At 38.4% G+C, this 19,859-nt stretch overlaps 1 protein-coding gene across 5 annotated transcripts in view; it reads left to right on the top strand.

Annotated features, from left to right (window-relative positions):
• SLC1A2 (solute carrier family 1 member 2) overlaps nt 1-19,859 on the top strand; it is an 89,684-nt gene that overhangs the window by 60,389 nt on the left and 9,436 nt on the right. For 4 of the 5 annotated variants that reach the window (XM_064657754.1, XM_064657757.1, XM_064657756.1 and 1 more), the window contains 5 exons: nt 2,183-2,309; nt 5,114-5,347; nt 7,259-7,453; nt 10,918-11,052; nt 16,474-16,705. In XM_064657754.1, the coding sequence (XP_064513824.1) occupies nt 2,183-2,309; nt 5,114-5,347; nt 7,259-7,453; nt 10,918-11,052; nt 16,474-16,705 (923 nt within the window). Of the gene's footprint in view, nt 1-2,182; nt 2,310-5,113; nt 5,348-7,258; nt 7,454-10,917; nt 11,053-16,473; nt 16,706-19,219; nt 19,291-19,859 lie in introns of all 5 variants that reach the window. The other variant, XM_064657753.1, reaches the window with a different exon arrangement.

Here is a 19,859-nt window from a genome sequence, read left to right as displayed (position 1 = left end):
AAAGTGGGACAGAATGTGGCAGTACCTAATCTACTGCTTTCTCTCACCACTAGACCATAACCTTTTAAGGGCAAATAGCCCCTTACAGACTCCTTACAGCTGATGAACAGATCCTGCTGACAGTGCTGCTGTGTCTGCAGAGCTTCTTTAGGTGTTGGTGAGTTGGTTGGCAGTGGCTGCTTTGCTCAGACATAGGGGAGATGGTAGTATCAATAAGCTGATCTTGTTTGTCTATGAAGCAGCGTGCTCCACAAGAGCCACTGTGTCCTGCCTGCCTTCACGGCTCTTCCTTGCATTCAGCATCTCTGGGCAGAGGAGTCACTTGCTTTCAAAGCTGCGAGTTGGCATTTTGCACCATGTGTGAGGCAGAAAAGCTCATTGCCTCTGCTGTTACCCTCACCTGCTTTCTTCTCTCCTGGAACTTTGCTTATGCATTAAAATGAAACAACCATTCTGACATGAGAGATGCACTATATCACTATATTTAATGCTAGACTTGTTTTGTGTAGGCTCTTCGTGGATAAGAAAAGATCTAGAAGGCTGAATACAATTCCTACAGAAAATAAATACACAGTTCAGGTGTGGGATTTTCTGTGGTGTTTTGACCTATGACTCTCAAATGTTGCAGAGTTTTTTGGTTTGGTTTGGAGTGGTTCGATTTTGAATGAAGAAGTGAAAATGTTGGGGAATTGCCATCCAGTTTGCATAAACTGTACAAGCCAGGCAAATTCCTGCAAATATGAACCAATCTTAGTCTTATGACTAACACAGCAGTTCATTTGGAATTAATGAACAGAAAAACCTGCCTACTAACATTTTCTGATGCAGATTCTGAATTCCAGGAAGTAAGTTGGTATCTGAAAAGCTTTTAATTATTTCTTTACGCTCTGCGGCACACAAATATATGCTTCACTTCCCTATTCAAGTGACTCAACGGAGATAACTTGGTTCTAAAGAATGACTTTACATCCAGGAAATTGGATTAAAAGAAAAAAAAAGAAAAAAATCTGGTTACTAAATCCAGTGTGAGGGTATGGGACGGCCTGTCTTTTCCCAGCATACTTGTAGGTCAAATTCCCTTCTCTTGAGTGCTTTTGAGTCGTGGTAGGTTTTTCCTTAGGAATTTCCCTGCTGTTTACACATTTGTTAAATACTGAAGTAATATCATGAATGAAAATTTACCCTCAAAGGATGACTGAAGATTCAAACCATCTGTCAGTATCGATTAATAATCTGAGTCTGGCCACTGAAAGTTGCTGGATGGAAAAGGTTAGCATTGAAGACACAGCTCCAAAGTAATACAATGACAGATGCACTCTGTTGTTTTTTCACACTGATAGTCCAATACTCCAGATATTCACACCTTAGCATTTAAATTTAGGAGCCAAATGTTACTCGTATTGAATGCTATGATTTTGTATCCACTGATAGCCTGTTCCAGTGAAATTATTCTGTTTATTTGGAGTTCTGTGGCTAAGCTTAAAATGCAATGCTTACCTTCTACTCCTACCTCCAACTTCTTCATTTAACTGGAATACTCCTGGACTGCAAAAGTTATGTTCAGGGCTACTTTTACCTTTCCCTGCACTCCAGGACTCACTAGACTGAATCTGTCAATGAGAGAATTCACTCACTTGAATCTGTCAAGGGACTTTTGCAAAGCCTGAGAAAAACATTCTTGGTTTCTAGTAACTGTTTTAACAACAGTTATGATATAGCAGTGTGTTACCTCTCCTATCCATCAGGGCTTATGAGGTTTCTAATAGTTGCATGGCGCTGAGAAGATTATTGTATACGTACTTTTTGATGATCAGGTTAATTCAGGAAAAAAACACCAATAAAACCATAGCTGGGCTGTGAAGTTGGAATTTAGTAAAATATTGAAGAATCAAAGATGTTCTGAATTTGATTATGGTAGCTGAGAGTGAGTAAATATTAAAAAAATCCCAAGACATGTAATATCCTATAGTTCTGAAATCCTGTGCAACATGCTCTAGGACAACCCTGCTTAACAGGGAGGTTGGACCAGATGACCTACTGTGGTCCCTTCCAAACTCACCCATTCTTTCATTCAGTGAAATCTCATCAGCATGTAGTATCAAGACATTGACTAGGTGCAAAAAACTCCTAAAAACCATGGGTTTACGTGCCTTTTTTTTTGTCTTGCCATTTTTCCTTATAGGTTTGATAGGATTCTTTATTGCTTTTGGCATTGCTATGGGGAAAATGGGAGACCAGGCCAAGATGATGGTGGATTTCTTCAACATCCTGAATGAGATTGTAATGAAGTTAGTAACTATGATCATGTGGTAAGTTTGAAGTCCTAACTTATAGAACAAAAAATGATTTTAAGGAATCCCTCATAAAACCTTAATATAGCATATAGTGATCACAGTTTGTTAGTAAACAATGTAATTAAATAGTTGACTTTTTAAAGCCTTGACAGGTATGTTATAACCACAGCAGCAGTATTTCTATTTAGTGAGTATTATTTAGTACCCAATTTGAAATATTTCTGAAGATACTCTGGTCTTCATTTACTGAAGTACAAGACGTACATGTACCAGCAAAGGCCTTCAAATGCCACACTGGTTATGGAAGTTCATTATACAGAAGGACACCTAAGCAAGCAAGAATGCCCCACATAAGAACATCCCAATCTTCCTGGGAGGTTAGCATAATCCCAGGATATTACCTTGGAGGTACAATTACTAAAAAGCCTGGACACACACACACTATTTACAGTTTTCTGTAATAAAAATATTTTACCACCAAATAACATTCCAGTAGTTTTTAGTGATGTGTAGTCCCTCCACTCATAGTTTCTGCAGAACCTGTGTCTTACAACCTTGCTGTAATGGGGTCACTGGAATATATCTGTCCTGTTTTCAAAGTGTACCCATTCATAATAATGGGGCCTGACTTAGAATTGACTTTACCAAATTAAGACTGAGCCATCGTAGGGGATTTCCCCCTTTTTTTTTTCTTTTGAGGTGTTTTTCCGAGGACTTCCCCAGAGCTATTTGTATGCAGTGCCAAGCATGGCCATATCACATAAAAACAATTTTTCAGAACATAAAAATGTGTTGGTATGTTTGGCATTGTACTACTGCATTTCATATCTCCTAGGTCTCTGAGAACAGAAATAACCACTCCAATACAATGCACGTATCATGGGTCATTGCTGCCTGTGATTCCCTGGTGTTCCTGGAAGTTACAAGGCCTCTTCTCTGAAGCTCTAGATGGGCAAAGTTTATAGAAAAGAGAGCAGGGTGCCTGAAGCGCGAGTCTTCAGCATCATCAGTGTTTCAAAGGGAGACTGTTACGCAAGAGTGATGCAGATAGTAACAACAATGTGGAAATGTGTAGAATAAAAGAAAGAACTTAAAGCAATGACTTAAAGCAATAACTTAAAGCATTCCTGTTATGCTTCTGCTTTCCTGTAGATGATCTTGCTGCATAAAACTACAGTTGTTTTTTATTCACAAAGCTTTCAATATTTGGTTTAACCTGCCGGTCTCAACTCTAGAGAGAGAGAGTTTATACTTCACTCCAGAAGCTAGAATTTACTCTTATTTAGCACCAGCTGGTAGACCCAAGACAAAATACCCTGCCTACAATATAAATTTTCTCTAGTAGTCAGTGTTGTAGTGGCAGGAAATCATTCCAATTTCAAAAAAATCACTGTAAATATTAATTTTTTACTGATTTGTTTTTTGTTTCTCTTTTCATGAGAAAAGGAAATTGATGTTGGGAATTCCACTTGTTTGAAATTGATGTTAGGAATTCCCCTTGTTCATTTCTGTCTAGAATTTTAAAAGAATTGTTGTGGCCTGAAGCAAGGGGGTTTTATGTGTCTTTATAAAGAAAAATGCACTTCTTTATGCAGAGTTACATTTTGTTTGATTTATGATTTCTCTGCACAGACAGCTGTAACTCCTGTGGCACCTACAAACCCTCAGGAGCATGGCATTGCTACACAAGCATAAAACAAATCAGACATCTGGCTCTGACAGTGTGTAATTCTTTATAAGAATTGTATTTCGTCAAGTTCACTGAAATGTGGCATTGTATGATAATTGGTATAACAGCTGGCCTTGCATTTCAAGTGATTGAGGGCTTTCCATGTTTTGGGCACATTGTTTGAGAGACCATGAGATATTCTAACAGAAAACAGGAAGCACTTTTGCTCTGAAAGTCAGATTCCTTTGTATTGTCTTTAATTAAGCATCCAAATCACTAATCACCTTTGAAAATATACATTATCATTTATTTTCAAAGAGGTATTTTTTTTCTCTCCACATTAAATTACTTTCTCCCAATTTTTATAAAAGAGATAGAGAAGGTGAATCTCACTTAAAATTATATAATGTACTAACTTTTACCAGTGCAGGTATAAATATTGATTTCTATCCATGTACTTTCAAGTATGTTTCACTGTAGCTGATTATCAAGTATTTTAAATAATATTAATTCATTTCAATTTTTTTTTGTTCCCAATCTATCCTTCCATTATCATCCTATTCAAAAGTTCCATTTATGTCTTCAGGGAATCCCATGATTAAGGGGACAAAACCCCCACCCAAAGTAACAAAAGGACATAATTAATGAAGAATCCACAAACTAAAAACATTTGTTCAAATTATTGAAAGAACATAATGGAAACATTTGTAGCCTTCAAGATATAAGCAGTTCATTCCAACAAATAGTTTATCTGAAGTAAATAATGCAACTCCCTGAAACCATATAAACAATGGGTTGTAAAACTTATGTACTAAGAACAAATCTACACCACTCTTTGTAATGATGCAAGCCTGAGTAACATTGTAGTATCCTTGTACAATGTTATTCCAGGATGCAAAACTATTCAGGAAATGCATATTCCATTTGATGGGATGAAAAATGAAGTAGATGGGGAATTCACTGGCGATGGACATTATTTTTGAAAAAGATGTGAAAACTATGCATTGAATTTCCATTCAATTCCTGATCTGCACCTCAGCGTTGAGCTGCAGAGCTCCCTACTCTTTCTCCAGTCTGTACTATGTTGAGCATGGTTTTTATGACTACACTGCAAAGACTAGTTCTGTCTACGCTTGTTTTCTTTTTCCAGGTATTCCCCTTTGGGTATTGCTTGCCTCATCTGTGGAAAAATCATTGCCATCAAGGACTTAGAAGTAGTTGCTAGACAACTCGGCATGTACATGGTCACTGTGATTGTGGGTCTTCTCATCCATGGAGGGATCTTCCTGCCTCTGCTCTACTTTGTGATAACAAGGAAAAGCCCATTTTCATTCCTTGCTGGGATTTTCCAGGCATGGATCACAGCACTAGGCACAGCTTCCAGGTACACTTGAGAAATACCAGTGTGCTTTATTTTTTAGCCGATTATTAGCTGCTGTTTAGACATAATACATCCGCTGTTCTGACCTTCACTACAAAAATCATTTTATGCCATTGAATAAAAACTACTTTGAATCTAGCCATGTTGAAATAAATCAAAATACTGCATGTCTTTGGGATTTTTTGAAGAGGTTGTAAAACTACCTTTTTTTCTTTTCTGGTATTAACCAAATGACTTGTGCAAATTGTGTTAACTCTGTGCTTGTCTTCTCAGCCAGGAAAAAGTGATAATTCTGTTTATTTAGAAGGCATGTTAAGACCAGTCTCATTGCATTCAAGAAAAAAAACCAAAACCAACCAAAACCAAATAGTGCTAGATTTCAAGAGAGAAATGAAAAAACCTCTCAGTTTGTTCTTTCATCCATTTTGGCAGAGTAATGGCACTCCATTGAAAAGCTGAACATTTTAGACTTGTTCTTAATGCACAGAACAGGCACAACAAAGTGTGTAAGCAACATAGCTCTCAGTAATACAATAAAATCAAAAATTCGTGCTTTGCATCGGGGCGGTTAGTAGATCTTGTGTTGAAATTATTTTTCAGTTAAATACCATATCTTAAAATGTTTTTCTTCAATAAATGTTTTATTTCTGAAGAAAAATTTATCTTCCATTTTAATTAAAAAGTTGAAAATCAAAAAGACAAGTTCAAAGCTGACCACCAGAAAATCAAGCACTCTTGATTTCAAGAATACCTTGGAAGAAATGTAATTCATCTGCCTCTTTGGGTCTACTCAAACCACTGTGCTGAAGAACTTCTCCCCTGATGAACAAGAGGCTCTGGAAGGGCCTTACTGGTGTGCATAAATGTCTAATGGGACAGTGTAGAGAAGGTGAAGCGAGACTCTCTTCAGTGGTGCTCAGTGACAGGAAGAGAAGCAGTGGGCACAAGCTGAAACACAGGAAATTCCATCTGAACACAAGAAAACTCCTTTTACTGAGATTTACTATGAAGGTGTGTGAATACTGGCACAGGTTGCCCAGAGGAGTTGTGGAGTCTCCATTCCTGGAGATACACTAAACCTGTCTGAGCATGGTCCTGGGAAACCTGCCCTGGCTGCTCATGCCTCGAGCAAGGGGGCTGGGATGAGTGACCTCTAGAGATACATTCCAACTGCAGCAATTCTATGGCTCTGTGAAACAATGTGGAATTATAGGAGATATAGTCTGGCCAGGAGTTTTAGTAAATTACAATTTAACTAAGGCTTTTGTTCATCGAAGGGTTTGAGTTTCCCCTTCAACAGTATTTTTTGATGAAGGTGTCGTATTTTGAGCAAGTGAATGTAATAGACTGAAGTATTCCCACAAAAACAAAGCACTGTGAATCTGTGCAAAGAGCTGTTCCCCTCTTCCAAGCATCTTTTGCATCTTTTCCTATCCTCCAGATGTATTTCATGTCCTTTCTTCCTGTCCTCCGGTGGTACAACATGGTTTGTGTCTTTCTGCCCAGCTTTTTCAGTCCTTAATGTCATACAAATTTCTCCCTCTAGAGCAAATTCACAATCAAAGGAATTTAAGACTTGTCCCTATACTCATAGGTCTGTCTGTCAGAAAACATCTGGTACTTGTATTTTTCAACAAAATGCAAGAAAATTGTAAATGAGTCTGAAAAATTTATCCACGCTCTCTCAAGCTCTCATGCTGCTTCAAGTCATGTTCATGTTTTGGCCTCAGTCCCACTTCCAGCTAAATGTAGGTTTAATTTAAAAATCACCTAAAAAAGGCTTGAATCACAGCAGAAAGTGGACGTAGGAAATGTAAACGATGGTAATAGAATTTCTGACTTTGCTCCCTTAGAGGTATGTGTTATATTGATTGTAATTATGTTTTCTTTACTTTTCTGCTTTCTCTCCTTCAGTGCTGGAACATTACCTGTCACATTCCGGTGTCTTGAAGAAAATCTCGGCATTGATAAGCGTGTAACAAGGTTCGTTCTTCCTGTTGGAGCAACTATTAACATGGATGGAACTGCCCTCTATGAAGCTGTGGCTGCCATCTTCATAGCACAGATGAATGGAATTGACCTGGATGGAGGCCAGATAGTTACTGTGAGGTCAGTTCAAAAATGCTCCTAGGCTTTGTTTCTACAGACTGTAAAATGTGTGTGCTTTGGGTTGGATGTCTTCTCGGCTACTGGATTCACTATAAAATCCATGAATTTTTAATAATGATATGCAAATGAATGTTTTGTACATAGGTCCTGGTTCTCTGGTGACAGGCCTTTTCTATCATTTGCAGCTTTGATGCACGCCGGTGTTGTTTTACACTTTTGCAGTTGACAGCTGCCATGGTTTAACCCCAGGCAGCCACCAAGCCCTAGGCGGCCACTTGGTCACTGCCCCACTGGTGGGATCAGGGAGACAATCAGAAGGGTAAAAGCCACAAAACTTCTGGGTTGAGATAAAGGGAATAATAGGGAAATAAAGATAATAAGGAAAGCAAAAGCCGCACACACAAGCAAAGCAAAACAAGGAATTAACTCACTGCTTCCCATGGGCAGGTGGGTGTTCAGCCACCTCCAGGAGAGCAGGGCCCCATCAGGTGGAACTGTTACTTGGGAAGATAAAAGCCATCACTTCAAACGTCCTCCCTTCTTCCTTCTTCCCCTCATGACTGAGCACGATGTCTTATGGTCTGAAATATCCCTTTGGTCAATTGGAGTCATCTCTCCTGGCTGTATCTCCTCCCAGCCTCCCATGCACCTCTATTGCCTCTCCAGCATGGCAGTAGGAAAAGTAGAAAAGGCCTTAGATCTGTGTAAGCCCTGCTCAGCAACAACAATGTCTCTATATTAATCAACCCTGTGTTCAGCAAAATCCAAAACACAGCCCCATACCAGCCACTGTGAAGAAAACTAACTCCACCCCAGCCAAAACTAGCCCAGGATGCAATGTTGATTGTAGTATACAGCCTTCTCTGTCCAATGCAATGCTTTTTTTTTAGTGTAGAAGGATGCTACAAGTCATATACTTTCTAGAATGTATGTGTTTATATATACCGAAGAAAAAAGTATATGTAAAATATCTGTCCATATATTTATGTTTGCCTGTACTTTTTCTGTGACTTTGGTGAACAGATAAAACGAACTGAGAGTAGCCCATCCTGATGATGAGATAGCCTGTGGCGTGGTTTGGATACTTGCAGACCTTTTATCTCTAACCCAGCAAATATTAAATGTAGTCTTTTCATATCAAATTGTCTTATCTAGGACTAAACTGAATATCTGTGAGGACAAAAGAAAGTATCCATTAAAAAAGGATAAGAGTGATTGAAGACTGTTTACTCTAAGGGAGTTTAAACTTAATGAAGACAGCAGGTCTAACATTTTGAATAGTTAAAATGGAAACCGCAAGTGAAGGTTGTCAAGTCTGCCTTCTTCCTGTAGTTTTCACCCACACACTTTTCTTTTATTAAACCCTTTTAAGTCTAAAGAAACTCCTGCAAAGGGATATCTAATTCTATGTTTCTTGCCCAGCTATACTTGCTCCACATTTTCCATTTCTTTATTTCCTGCCCCAACCCCTGAAATAGTAAAACCAAGGTTTGTAAAAGGTTCAGGGTTGCTTCTAATAAAGGCAGATGCTAGACCTGCATGATGCATATTTGTTCCCAAAACTGAAAACAGACATTTCAGAGATGCCACATACTTAACTAAATTAAGACGAGGGAATTTCAAGTTAGGAATCTGCTATTGTCCAAGGGATTTGGTAGGCTTGAACCTGAGTTACTCCTCTTCTCCCCTTCTGAGACCTGACCAATTGGCTCTTCTTGATCTCCCCATTTCAAGGCTGATGTGGCCAGCTGTGATACTCACATTTACAAACCAGGCAGCAACTTTGGTCTATCTGTACGAAAACCACTGGGTGTCCTCTTCATGCAGTATAGCATTTTTGTTACAGCGATATGACAAGAACTATCTCTTGAGGAGACAATACAAATGAAGTGAAGGTTATTAGGGTTTAACAATCCGCTTTGTGATATTGAGAATATTCAAATGATCCAGATGTAAAATCATGAAGGCTTAATTAGCCTTTGACCAGCCATAGCTACTTCGTATTGGTCATGTAGTTCCTCTGATTTCCTGTATTTTTTGGGAAAGGGTGATCTTGGAAATTGTAGCTAAGCCAGATTCTGTGTAGTCCTAAACAATTCTAGCTTTATTCCCTTCCAGGTCTGTAAGTGCTGCTGTGGGAAGGTTGGCAGGAGTATTTCCTCACAGAGCTTGGAAGCAATCCCTCACCAGTTTAGGCTGGAAGTGCCTGAGGAGCTGGCATTGCATGCAAAGCCTGACAGCAGAGCAGAGCATCCTACCTGCATACCTGCTGGACCTATCTGGGTGTTTAGCAGGCCAAGTTGCACTCTAACCCAAACACCTGACAAACACACTGCACCCTGGATTGTCAGCTGGATCAGATCGAGCCAGCCAGCATCTGCCAGCTCTACATCAGGCTAACATCCTCACAGATTAGTTCTGTGGCTAATGGTCCAGGATTTCCCCCCCAGAGTCTGTTCTCTCCTGCTTCTGTATTGGAAGCACTTTCAGATTTGTTGGGTCCACCCACAGAAGTGCAACCATGTTACTCATCTCTGTGTTTAAAAACAGAGATATAACTTTTTCTTTCCTAGTTTCTTGTTCCTTTTTCCATCTCCTTTTGTCCACTTTTCCTTTTTATTTACCCTCCCTCTACCTCTTGCTCTCCCTCTTCCTCTGCTTTTCTCTCCCTCTCCCTTTTGTCCTTCTCTTCCATGTTTTTCTCCCCTTGACTAGCTCTCTGACAAATTTATTGTCCATTCTTCATAGGACTGCCCAATGATGTTGATATTTGTTATAGTCTGTGTTGTATTTTTACAAGCCTTTGAAGCTCAGACATTCACTTTACTTACCTTCATCAAAGTATAGCAGGCAAAAACAAACACAGGTTTGGATTTATGAAAGAATCAGATCAATTTTGCTTTTTCATCTAGTGTGATTCGTATCTAGGCTTGGTACACCACTGGCTTGTATTTTGTGAGTTTTGGATGCTGGGACTTTTATTCTTCTGTGTTTAATAATAACCACTTTCTCTCAGCCTTTAACTCACAATTCAGTCTTCAAGTAACATAAATAAACAGAAATTAACCACCCTGAAAACTCAACCCATCATCACCAAACTTCATCATGTCTGGATGATTAAAACTCAGAATTCAAAACCCTGAATGTGTTGGTAGAGTTCAGAAAACACCAGGACACAGATTTGAATGTCATAGCTAGCTTACAGTACTTAAAACTCCCAGACAACCCTCTTACAACTCTCAGAACAAACCCTATAGATCTGGCCTGACCTAATAAATATTTTTAGAGAAACACAAGAGTGAAAACTATGGCCTGAGCTTTCTGTGATTTATCATATAGTTGTTGTTTTATGGGAAGAACTCATTAAAAATATGACCTTGCTAATGATCACATGATTTTGCAATGAAAGTGTATCTTCAAAGTGTATCTTCCTGCTTCTCCCATTTGATTTTTTTATTTTGCAGTTTGACTGCCACCCTTGCAAGTGTTGGAGCTGCCAGTATTCCCAGCGCAGGACTTGTTACTATGCTGCTGATCCTTACTGCAGTGGGTCTCCCTACCCAGGATATCAGTTTGCTTGTTGCTGTTGACTGGCTTTTGTAAGTTGTGCTGACTCCACTGCTTCGTGCAGAAAAAGTGGTGAAGTAATGCTTGTCTGTAACGCTTTTCAGCCATTGATTTCAAAGAGCTATAAGACTCTCCTGTACAGATAAATCAAAGGAGGAAAGGGGCTATTCAATAAAGTAGCTTCTCCACTGTTACAAACTATTAGAGAGCTGCTGAAGTCAGTATCTGTGAGCCAAGGGTCTTCTTGTCAGAGTTGTGAGCTCACACTTATATGTTTTCTTCTTCCTAGGTATGCGTTCCCATCACCCAAGAGCAGTTTTCTGATCTTTGCTTTCATATTTCTGTTTCTTATAGTTCTGGTCTTAAATGAAGGACAAATGCTGAAAATGCAAATTCCATCAGGATTTTGTCAGCAAGTCACAGGGTGATTTGGGCATTTGTAGTATCAAATTTTTTATACTCATAGTGGGAAAAGTCAGTTTCTTTTCATATATAAGACAGTAAAATACATTTAAGAAGAGTCTGTTCTAGTCAGGACATAAACCAAAGACAGATAAGAATGCAAACTGAAAGAAAGAAGGTAATTCTCTAGTTTTGTTTTACTGACAGATCCCTCAAACTGGAAAGACTGGCTTTCATTTCCAAGGACTTGAGATCAAAGTCCTTCAGTGCCATTGCAGGTCCTCCAACAAGAAAGAGCTAACCCACATGTAATTTTCCAAGGCTTTTGGTCTTCAATGTTTGAATACAGAGGCTGTAAATATAGACAGAGGATATGCCAAGCCACGTTCTTTCTCATTTCTTTCTTTGTCATTTGACAGCTTGAATATCCTTCTGTCACCTGTGCAGAGCTGAAAGGAGCTCAGTAGTCCTCTAAATTGTCCTGGGCTCTTTAGAGACTTTCATATTGCCCTGCACTGCTGCAGCACAGTGTATTCTGGTCAACAGCCATCTCTCCCCTAGTATTCTTTTAAGTAGTAAAGACACTTGTTTTTGTCATTCCAGCTATGGTGCCCAGAAGGGGAGATGTAAGTATAACTGTACTATTTGTGCATTTTCTCCTGCACTAGCAGCTTCAGCTGCCTGCTTCTGCTAGCTTTCAGTCCCAGATACACAACTAAAATTATGCAAGAAGAAATAACAGAGTTGAGAATGTGAAGTCAAAATACAAAAATGATTTTCTATAATTATCTTGTGGCTTATTGAGAAGAAGTCAAGAACTTAGTCAATCCTCTGACATGTATTTTGGATCTACTACTATATCTGTCACTAAAAGTTTTAAAGAATAGAATGCAGCTCTGATTTCTGCTTCAGGGAAAAACGGAAGAGGAATTTACAGCTTGAGGAGGCAAAGGGAAAAGTTGACTTACATAATTTATATATAACTGAATAGCATGATAGCATGATGTAGAATGGTGAAATGAGACAGGATTCAGCTGGCAGAGTACAGCTGGCATAGTGAAAGATGTGATATTCTGTGGGTTTATTGTATTTATGAAGTCATAGTTGAAAACAGGAAAGTGGCATGGGAATCTGCAGCTGGGAGGAGGAGATAAAAAATATATAAAAATATATTTTAAATATATGCTTTTCCTGGCTCTCAGTAAGGCAAATAGGTAGGTTTCTGCAGCTGGTAGGAGGATGTGCAAAAGGAGCTTGTGGTTTGTTTGGGTTTTTTAGGGAAATGTCTTTTTAAAATAATCTTGTGCACTGAGAAGCTCTGCCCACACCAGTAACCCTCAGAGACATAAGTTTATCAGCAGTTCTGATCCACTGATAGGTGTTGCATTTCATTCTCAGCTTCAGCAGCATTGTTCCCACTGTCTAGTCCAACCCTGTTTAGGAAATAAAAATTTCTGTACTGTGGAGCTGTAGCTGTGATGAATGTATGTATAGGAAGGACAACAATTCTGAAAGAAATATTTCAAGGTGTCTTTCCAAAATAAATGGTATGCAAAAGAGCTTTCAGCCCAAACAGTTGGGTTTGGATCCTTCTGGCCTAACAATCAGCAGTGCAATTGCAGTGTGATTCAGAATTGAAAGGTAAGGGGAAAAGAAATAAAAAAGAGATTGAAAGCTCTGTGTCATACCACTAGTGCTGCAAAGTCAAAACATTGTTTGTTGGTGGAAGTGTTGTGCTTATTAATCTGTTTTCAACAAGTAACAGCTTTATTTTCCATCTTCAAGTGGCTGTTTTGTGGTAGCCCCTATGATCTAATGAGCTATTAAAAATGATGCTGCTGACATTCGTATTTTAAGAAATGGCACACAAGCCAACTTTTGAGCAAGCTTTTGCACACACAAACCAGACCTAAAGAATATCTGAAATGAAATGTCATAAAAAAGTATTTCCTTTACTTACAAACCTTGTCTTCTTCCATTTCTTTAGATCATTAAATAACATTGCAGCAGTATTTCTAACAGAATGTAGAATAGAGAGTTAACAGAAGTTAAGATTCAATTCCAGCCACTTTTCTGGAACCCATGTGTAAATGCAACCACCATGTAGAAATATTTAGAATAGCTCTTTTATAACATTTGAATTTCAGATAAAGAAAGCTTTTAAAAAATTTTCTACTCTATGAGTTTTTCAATATTTCTGATGAAAGCAAATATCATAACATCAATTGATTTTACAATACTAGCACCATCTGTAACTGTGGTCTTACCAAAACCGATTTTGCATGATTTGCAATTCATGGTATAGCACAAAGACAACTTCTTATCAAGTCCTTAAATTTGGCACTCTGGCCTTCAAAAGGTTTCTGTATTGACTTCTTCTCAAGTCTCTCCAATATCTAGAGATAAGGCTACTCAACCTTTCTCCCTCCCATGCATACATACCCAGCGTAGGCTCTTTCACCAGGCAAGTTTACCAATATTTCACAACTCTTACAGCCTCTCAGTTTAAAACCAAGCACAACAGAGCAGTGACATTTAATAGGTCAGCAATCACATGCCAACAGATGGAATAAAACCAGCTTACTTTGCTCTAGCCAGAAGCTGGGTACTCTCCAGATGTGAGCTGACAAGCTTAGCAAATATCGGTGGTACCAGATTAGTGGTATTTTGCAATAGAGAGGAATTAGGGAAAATTAGCTTGGACAGCTTATCCGGTATTTAAACCTTCATTCTGTAGCTCACAAAAAAGATTGCTTCAGTTCTGACTCTGTTCCTTGACTTAGATCTAAATTCAGACTGTTCAGACCTGGTTGATGTCTGGTTGTTATGAACAGGGTCTAGACTACAACCTTCCTCCTTTTACTTTGTTTACATGTCCCAGTGTACCTCGAATTAATTGATTGATTTGTGTAAACAAAAGAGTAAGTACAGTTGCCTTTGTTCTTCTTAGGGTGTTCTTTGGCCCAAAAGAGGTCAGTGGCACTTTGCTGTTGATTCCTAACAGCTGAGACTTTGTCCTTTCTGTCGAAAGGAACTTATTTCCTTTGGCTCATGCAGTATATAACATGCTCTGCATCAGTGTGCAGTTTGTATTGCTGAATCTCTTGGCTAGTGGTACACGTATATGAGCCCGAGTATATCCTCAAATGACCCTTTCAGAATTTGAATTTGCCTCAGTTATATTTATGTACTCTCCATCTTGGTGTTTTGGCATCCTATACTACCCTCTGTCATCCGGCAAATTCTTTCAAAATGAATTCTTTCAAAATTCAGCAGGTGTTCTTTTTGTGGAACTATATTGCTGGGTTCAGTGTAATTGATGGCCTTAATAAAAATTCACACTCAGAAAGTCTTATTTTCCTATTCAACTTCTCTGACCAGGTTTAAAACACTCTTCACAGGCATGGGATAAGAACTGTATGAAGCATTTCATTTATGTGAAGCAAAACTGGAAGGATGTTTTCCTCTTATAGGTTTGTTTGTTTCTTTGTCAGGGGGATTACTGGAGAGGTTTTTTACCCCCTGCGTATTCTTTTGATGCAAAAAAAAAAAATTAACTGCTTCAGCTAAGATATTACACCATGAAGTCCAAATATGTAGGCATGCTAATGTTGAGAGAGAGAGGAGAAATTTGAATGGGACTATAGTTGCACAGCTGAGAAAGGCAGATTTAAAAATGTTTTAAAATGGGCTCAAAAGTTTGTATGGCCACAAATAGGCATATATAATGAATCTTTATCAGCTTGAGGTTTAGCTCTTTTTTTTCTCAGTGTTCTACAGGAAAAGGAGATGTCACATAAATCTGGTACTAGAAATACAAGAAAGGTTGTTTTAAAATTAATCACTGTCATGGGAAATGAGGTCTTACATACTGGCTTTTCTGTCATTTGGCAAATGTCCACACTGTTCAACCTGCCCATTTTGTGTAAATGAATCTTGATGAATGTACTTTTGAGAATTATTCAGTGTAATCATTTCTCTGACCTGTTTGACATAGCTAGACTCAGTTGCTGTATGTTGCTTTAAGTTGCAAACCTTGGTCAGAAGGGTTTAAGGAGTTTTATGTTTAGTTCAGATATGAAAAGACAAATTAGACTGTAAACTATTTCAACAGATGTAATACAGCCTACCTGCAGTAGGAAAGATAGCAGGACCCATCTCCCATTTTTGCAGAATTTTGGGCAGGTTTGGGGCAGAATTTTGAAATCAGGGAAAATGCACAACCATGAGTTCACTGTTGACAGATAGAGCCACACTAAAGACAAGACAGCAGAAAGCTGGCATGTCTATGCAATGAAATCCTGTCCAGGAAGCACCAATGAACATATTTGTTTGAAATTAAGCACATTAGCCTCAGCTGGCACTCTCCTACGAGGGGCACTCGTTACTGAAATGCTGTCACAAGCTCATTATTTTGTAGGCCATGACCTATATTTGGTTTGCTCATATGCCAAGCTCTGGCATGGAGTAGTGTGAATGGGCATGCTGCCACACTACCAGATGGCCATCTGTAAAGATGGTGCCTGGAGAGGAGCTTCAATGGCCTGAGCATTATGGAGATATTTAATGCATTTTTGTTCCCCATAGTTTGTTCACTGAGAGTAACGGGAGAAGCCATTTGTTAATTCATACCAGAAAGGAGAACAGCTCATTAGATCCAAAATCCTTTTCCCTGGCTGCATTAAGGTCGGCGCTCTGATTAAACAAAGGGCAGTGGTATGTGGACATTGAAACCTCCAGCTCCAGAAGCAGGCACTGGGGAGATCTCAGTCAAGCTGCTCTGCAGTTTGGCTGTGATCTAGCACACATTCTTTGCCAAACTCCACGAGAATGAGCAGCTGGGACATGGGAGGTTGAACATCCTCGCTGTCTGAACAAGTCCCCTGGGAAAGCAAGCTTTTTTCATTTCCCTTGAAAGCTCCCATCTCTCTGTTCAACAGATACCTTAACTTCCTGAAACAAGTGCAGTAACTGTACAGTAACAGGGCTGCCATGCCCTACTTTTTCTTCCTCTCATGCCATTCAGCCTCTGCCTTTTGCTTCTTTTGTAGGGACCGGATGAGAACGTCAGTCAATGTAGTGGGGGATTCCTTTGGTGCTGGCATTGTCTACCACCTTTCCAAGGCAGAACTCGACACCATTGATTCCCATCATAAAGGGCATGAAGACATTGAAATGACCAAGACTCAGTCGATCTATGACGACATGAAAAATCATAGGGAAAACAACTCAAACCAATGTGTTTTTGCAGCTCACAACTCAGTCATGGTAGATGAGTGCAAGGTACCTTTCACATTTATGGATATTGAGACATGTATATAGCACTGCATGCTTTATTTTATCTTATTTTTTAACCTGCATGTATTTTTCAAATCGTTCTGCAAATAACAATGTGACAACAAGGTTCACGAACCCCAGACATTTTGAATGTGTTTGAGCAGTTCAAAAGATGTTTTTTTTGCACTCTTCTTAAAACTTGTCATTTGATGGGAAAAAATCATGTACATTGTTTACATATCAAAAGGCAAGATGCAGCGTATTATGGGATATGCCAAGACGCAGAGAATATGGCATCACCTTCTATGGACATTTACTTAATTCTCTATGGCAACAGAGAACTTAATTGCCAACCCAAATGAAGGATAGCTGCAATTCAGATACAGCAGTTGTCACTTGCTGACTGCCTTCATGATATGCTGTTCAGAGATCGACATGTTGAATGCACTTTAGCATCAGAATGCTCCTGCACTCATACAGCATGCTCATGCTTCGCTTCGCACATCGTTCCTTCTTGAGTCATTAAGACACAAACATTGTATTCTCTCTCTAATCCTTGCTGTAACTAACGTGGGATATTAATAGTAATAATAACATCTTGATCAGAGTAAAGTGAGCTTGGGAAACTCCACCAGTTGAATGAGAAAACAGTTGGGGAGATTAATGGTTAAAAGTTCACAAAGAACCCACCACTAGGATGGGGCAGTTTAAGATCAGGAGAGAGCTTTTGAAAAGGAGAAAGAAAGTGAAAATAAGATGGAACCTTTAATTTCATAGTCTTTTTTTTTATTTATTAACACTCCAGTCTGATGCCGTACACTGTCTTTGAGACAGTGAATTTGCCAATTGGCCCACCTTAGCCAATTATCCAAAGAGATTCTCTTGTATCTTCCAGTTGCCACAACTGAGCCAGTATCTAACTGTGAATGACTGCACTAAGTTCATTAGCTCACCATATATTTCAAAATATAAGTCCTGTTCTATCATTTTCACTTGTCTCTAGCCTGGCTGGAAATGTTCTTTAGAATATTTTTTTTTCCTAATGCTTCATTCTTGATAATGTAGGCCAAACCTGAACTGTCAGGGGGAAAAAGTAATACTGAATTCAGAAAAAAACCCAGCTTTCATCTTCAGTTTTTCCCTGAATCTTCCAAGGTTTCAGTAAAATGATTTTTTGAAAATGAAAACATACATTTTATTCTGACATGGCTCTCCCCTTTCTCTTCTGGCCCACTCTTTTTCCATGAGAAAAATTAAAAAAATAAATCTGAAATGGAAAGAGAATACATGATTACACAAAATCGAAAATTGTCATTAATTTATATTTCTCAAAAAAGGGAAGGACACAAGAGATTAAAATTTGAAGGAAAAAAGAAACTCTCTGAAGAGAAAGATAACATTTGATAAAGGCTTTTTTTTTCATTAAAAATAAACATGTGCACACACCTCTTTTTCGGATAACTTCCTTTAGAATTTTTGGAAAAGTGTTTTTGAGTTAAATAGACTATGCTAATTTCAGTGGGTTTAAGACAAATTAAGCTACCATATAGCAGTCTTGAATCACATTCATGGAACTGAATACTGATAATTTTGTCTGCTTCCAGTCTCTCAGGTTTGCACAGAGATTAGAAAGTTGATGCAATCAATATTTACTAGACTTTCTTTTCTCCTTCAGTTTCTCTTATCATTTCCCTCATTTGAAGCAGTAGTTTGCCTCAAAAACATGGATTAATAGTGCGCTATGTCATCCTAAGCACACCCTTTAATTAAAGTTTTGGACCAAGGATGTATAAGCTAGAAGTGTTTGTCCTTTTTAACTGTTTTAGGTTTGCTCCGCTTGCAATCTCATTTTGCACTTTTAGACTCATGAAAGAGCCAGTCTTTACTGGATTGAGCACAAAACTGACTTTGTGCAGATCACTTCTCTTGTCGATGTGTCTATCTGCAAGCTGCCAAAAGGATGTATTGTTATGACCTAATTGATGAGCTATGCTGACATCTGCAAAGCATTTGGATCATGTTGAAGTACCTGTACAGCTCCTAAGTGTTAGACTAGCAAAGGCAACAGAGAGTAGGATTTGAGACTTCAAAATAAGCAGCCGTTAAATCTGAAGAGACATCTCTTCATCCTGTCAAATGCACTGGTGGGTTGAAAAGCATACTGCAACTCTGGTCAGGATACGGAAAAGCTAATCTACTAGCATGTCCTTTCTGTTTACTTTCTGTAATATACTCAGTGTATAACACTAGTACCTTATAATTTTGCATGGTCAATGTACATAATTAATAATTAGTTTACCTTTATATGGGGGTAGAATGGTTGTTATTGCATGATATTTTTGTATTTTTTTTTATTACCACATTTCACATGACTCTATGTGATTTTCATTTCTGAATAAGCTGTTCATTCCTGTATTTGCATGTTTCCCACTTTCAATGATCTAAGAAAAAGCTTGACTTTGTTTCAAAAATCAGTGCATTTTGTCATGTTTCCATGTCCCAATGCTTCCATGCATCCAGTTTATCCAGCATGGGGAATTTCAGCTCTGTCTTTAAGTTTTCATTTGAAGCTGAGGATGTTAACTTACAAGGTAAGTTAGGAAAAAGTAAGCCATCCATTTAGAATTAAATGAAATATTTTCTCACATTATAAAGATCTAGATCACTTTTGTAAAGTTAAATTGACATTTTACCTTTTTAATTTTTTTAAGTCATTTGGCTGGAGATATCTTTCTTGAAACATGAATTTATTTATAGTGATTTCTGGAATGCAACATACAGTGTTTACTGTGAGTACCAACTCAGGTTGGTAGATCACTACAGGTGTTCTACCATACTTAAACCTAAAAGTTTTAGCACTTATCTTTACAGAAAAGAGCAAAGTTTTGTGGTACTTTTTGTTAGCATTACTATGAATTTTTGATCTGGCTATACCCAAAATCTTTCACTACACTGTTACAGTGGTATGATGAACAATACTTTCACAATATGTCTTTTCTTCCATTTCTTTAAAGGTGGTGTAATTGTAGGTGAGTTAGTATAGATACACATCTATGATTATTCAGACCTTGCATATTTTTCATGTCCTTGCATCAGTTGTGCAGCTTTGCTAAGGAATTCCACTGAAAAAAATATGACTTTCTACATTTAAAAAAAGTAA

The sequence above is a fragment of the Pseudopipra pipra genome, chromosome 6 (genome assembly GCF_036250125.1).
Source record: "Pseudopipra pipra isolate bDixPip1 chromosome 6, bDixPip1.hap1, whole genome shotgun sequence".
Classification (NCBI taxonomy): domain Eukaryota; kingdom Metazoa; phylum Chordata; class Aves; order Passeriformes; family Pipridae; genus Pseudopipra; species Pseudopipra pipra.
The sequence above is the reverse complement of the archived record's forward strand: the minus strand, read 5'-3'. Positions and strand labels throughout refer to the sequence as shown.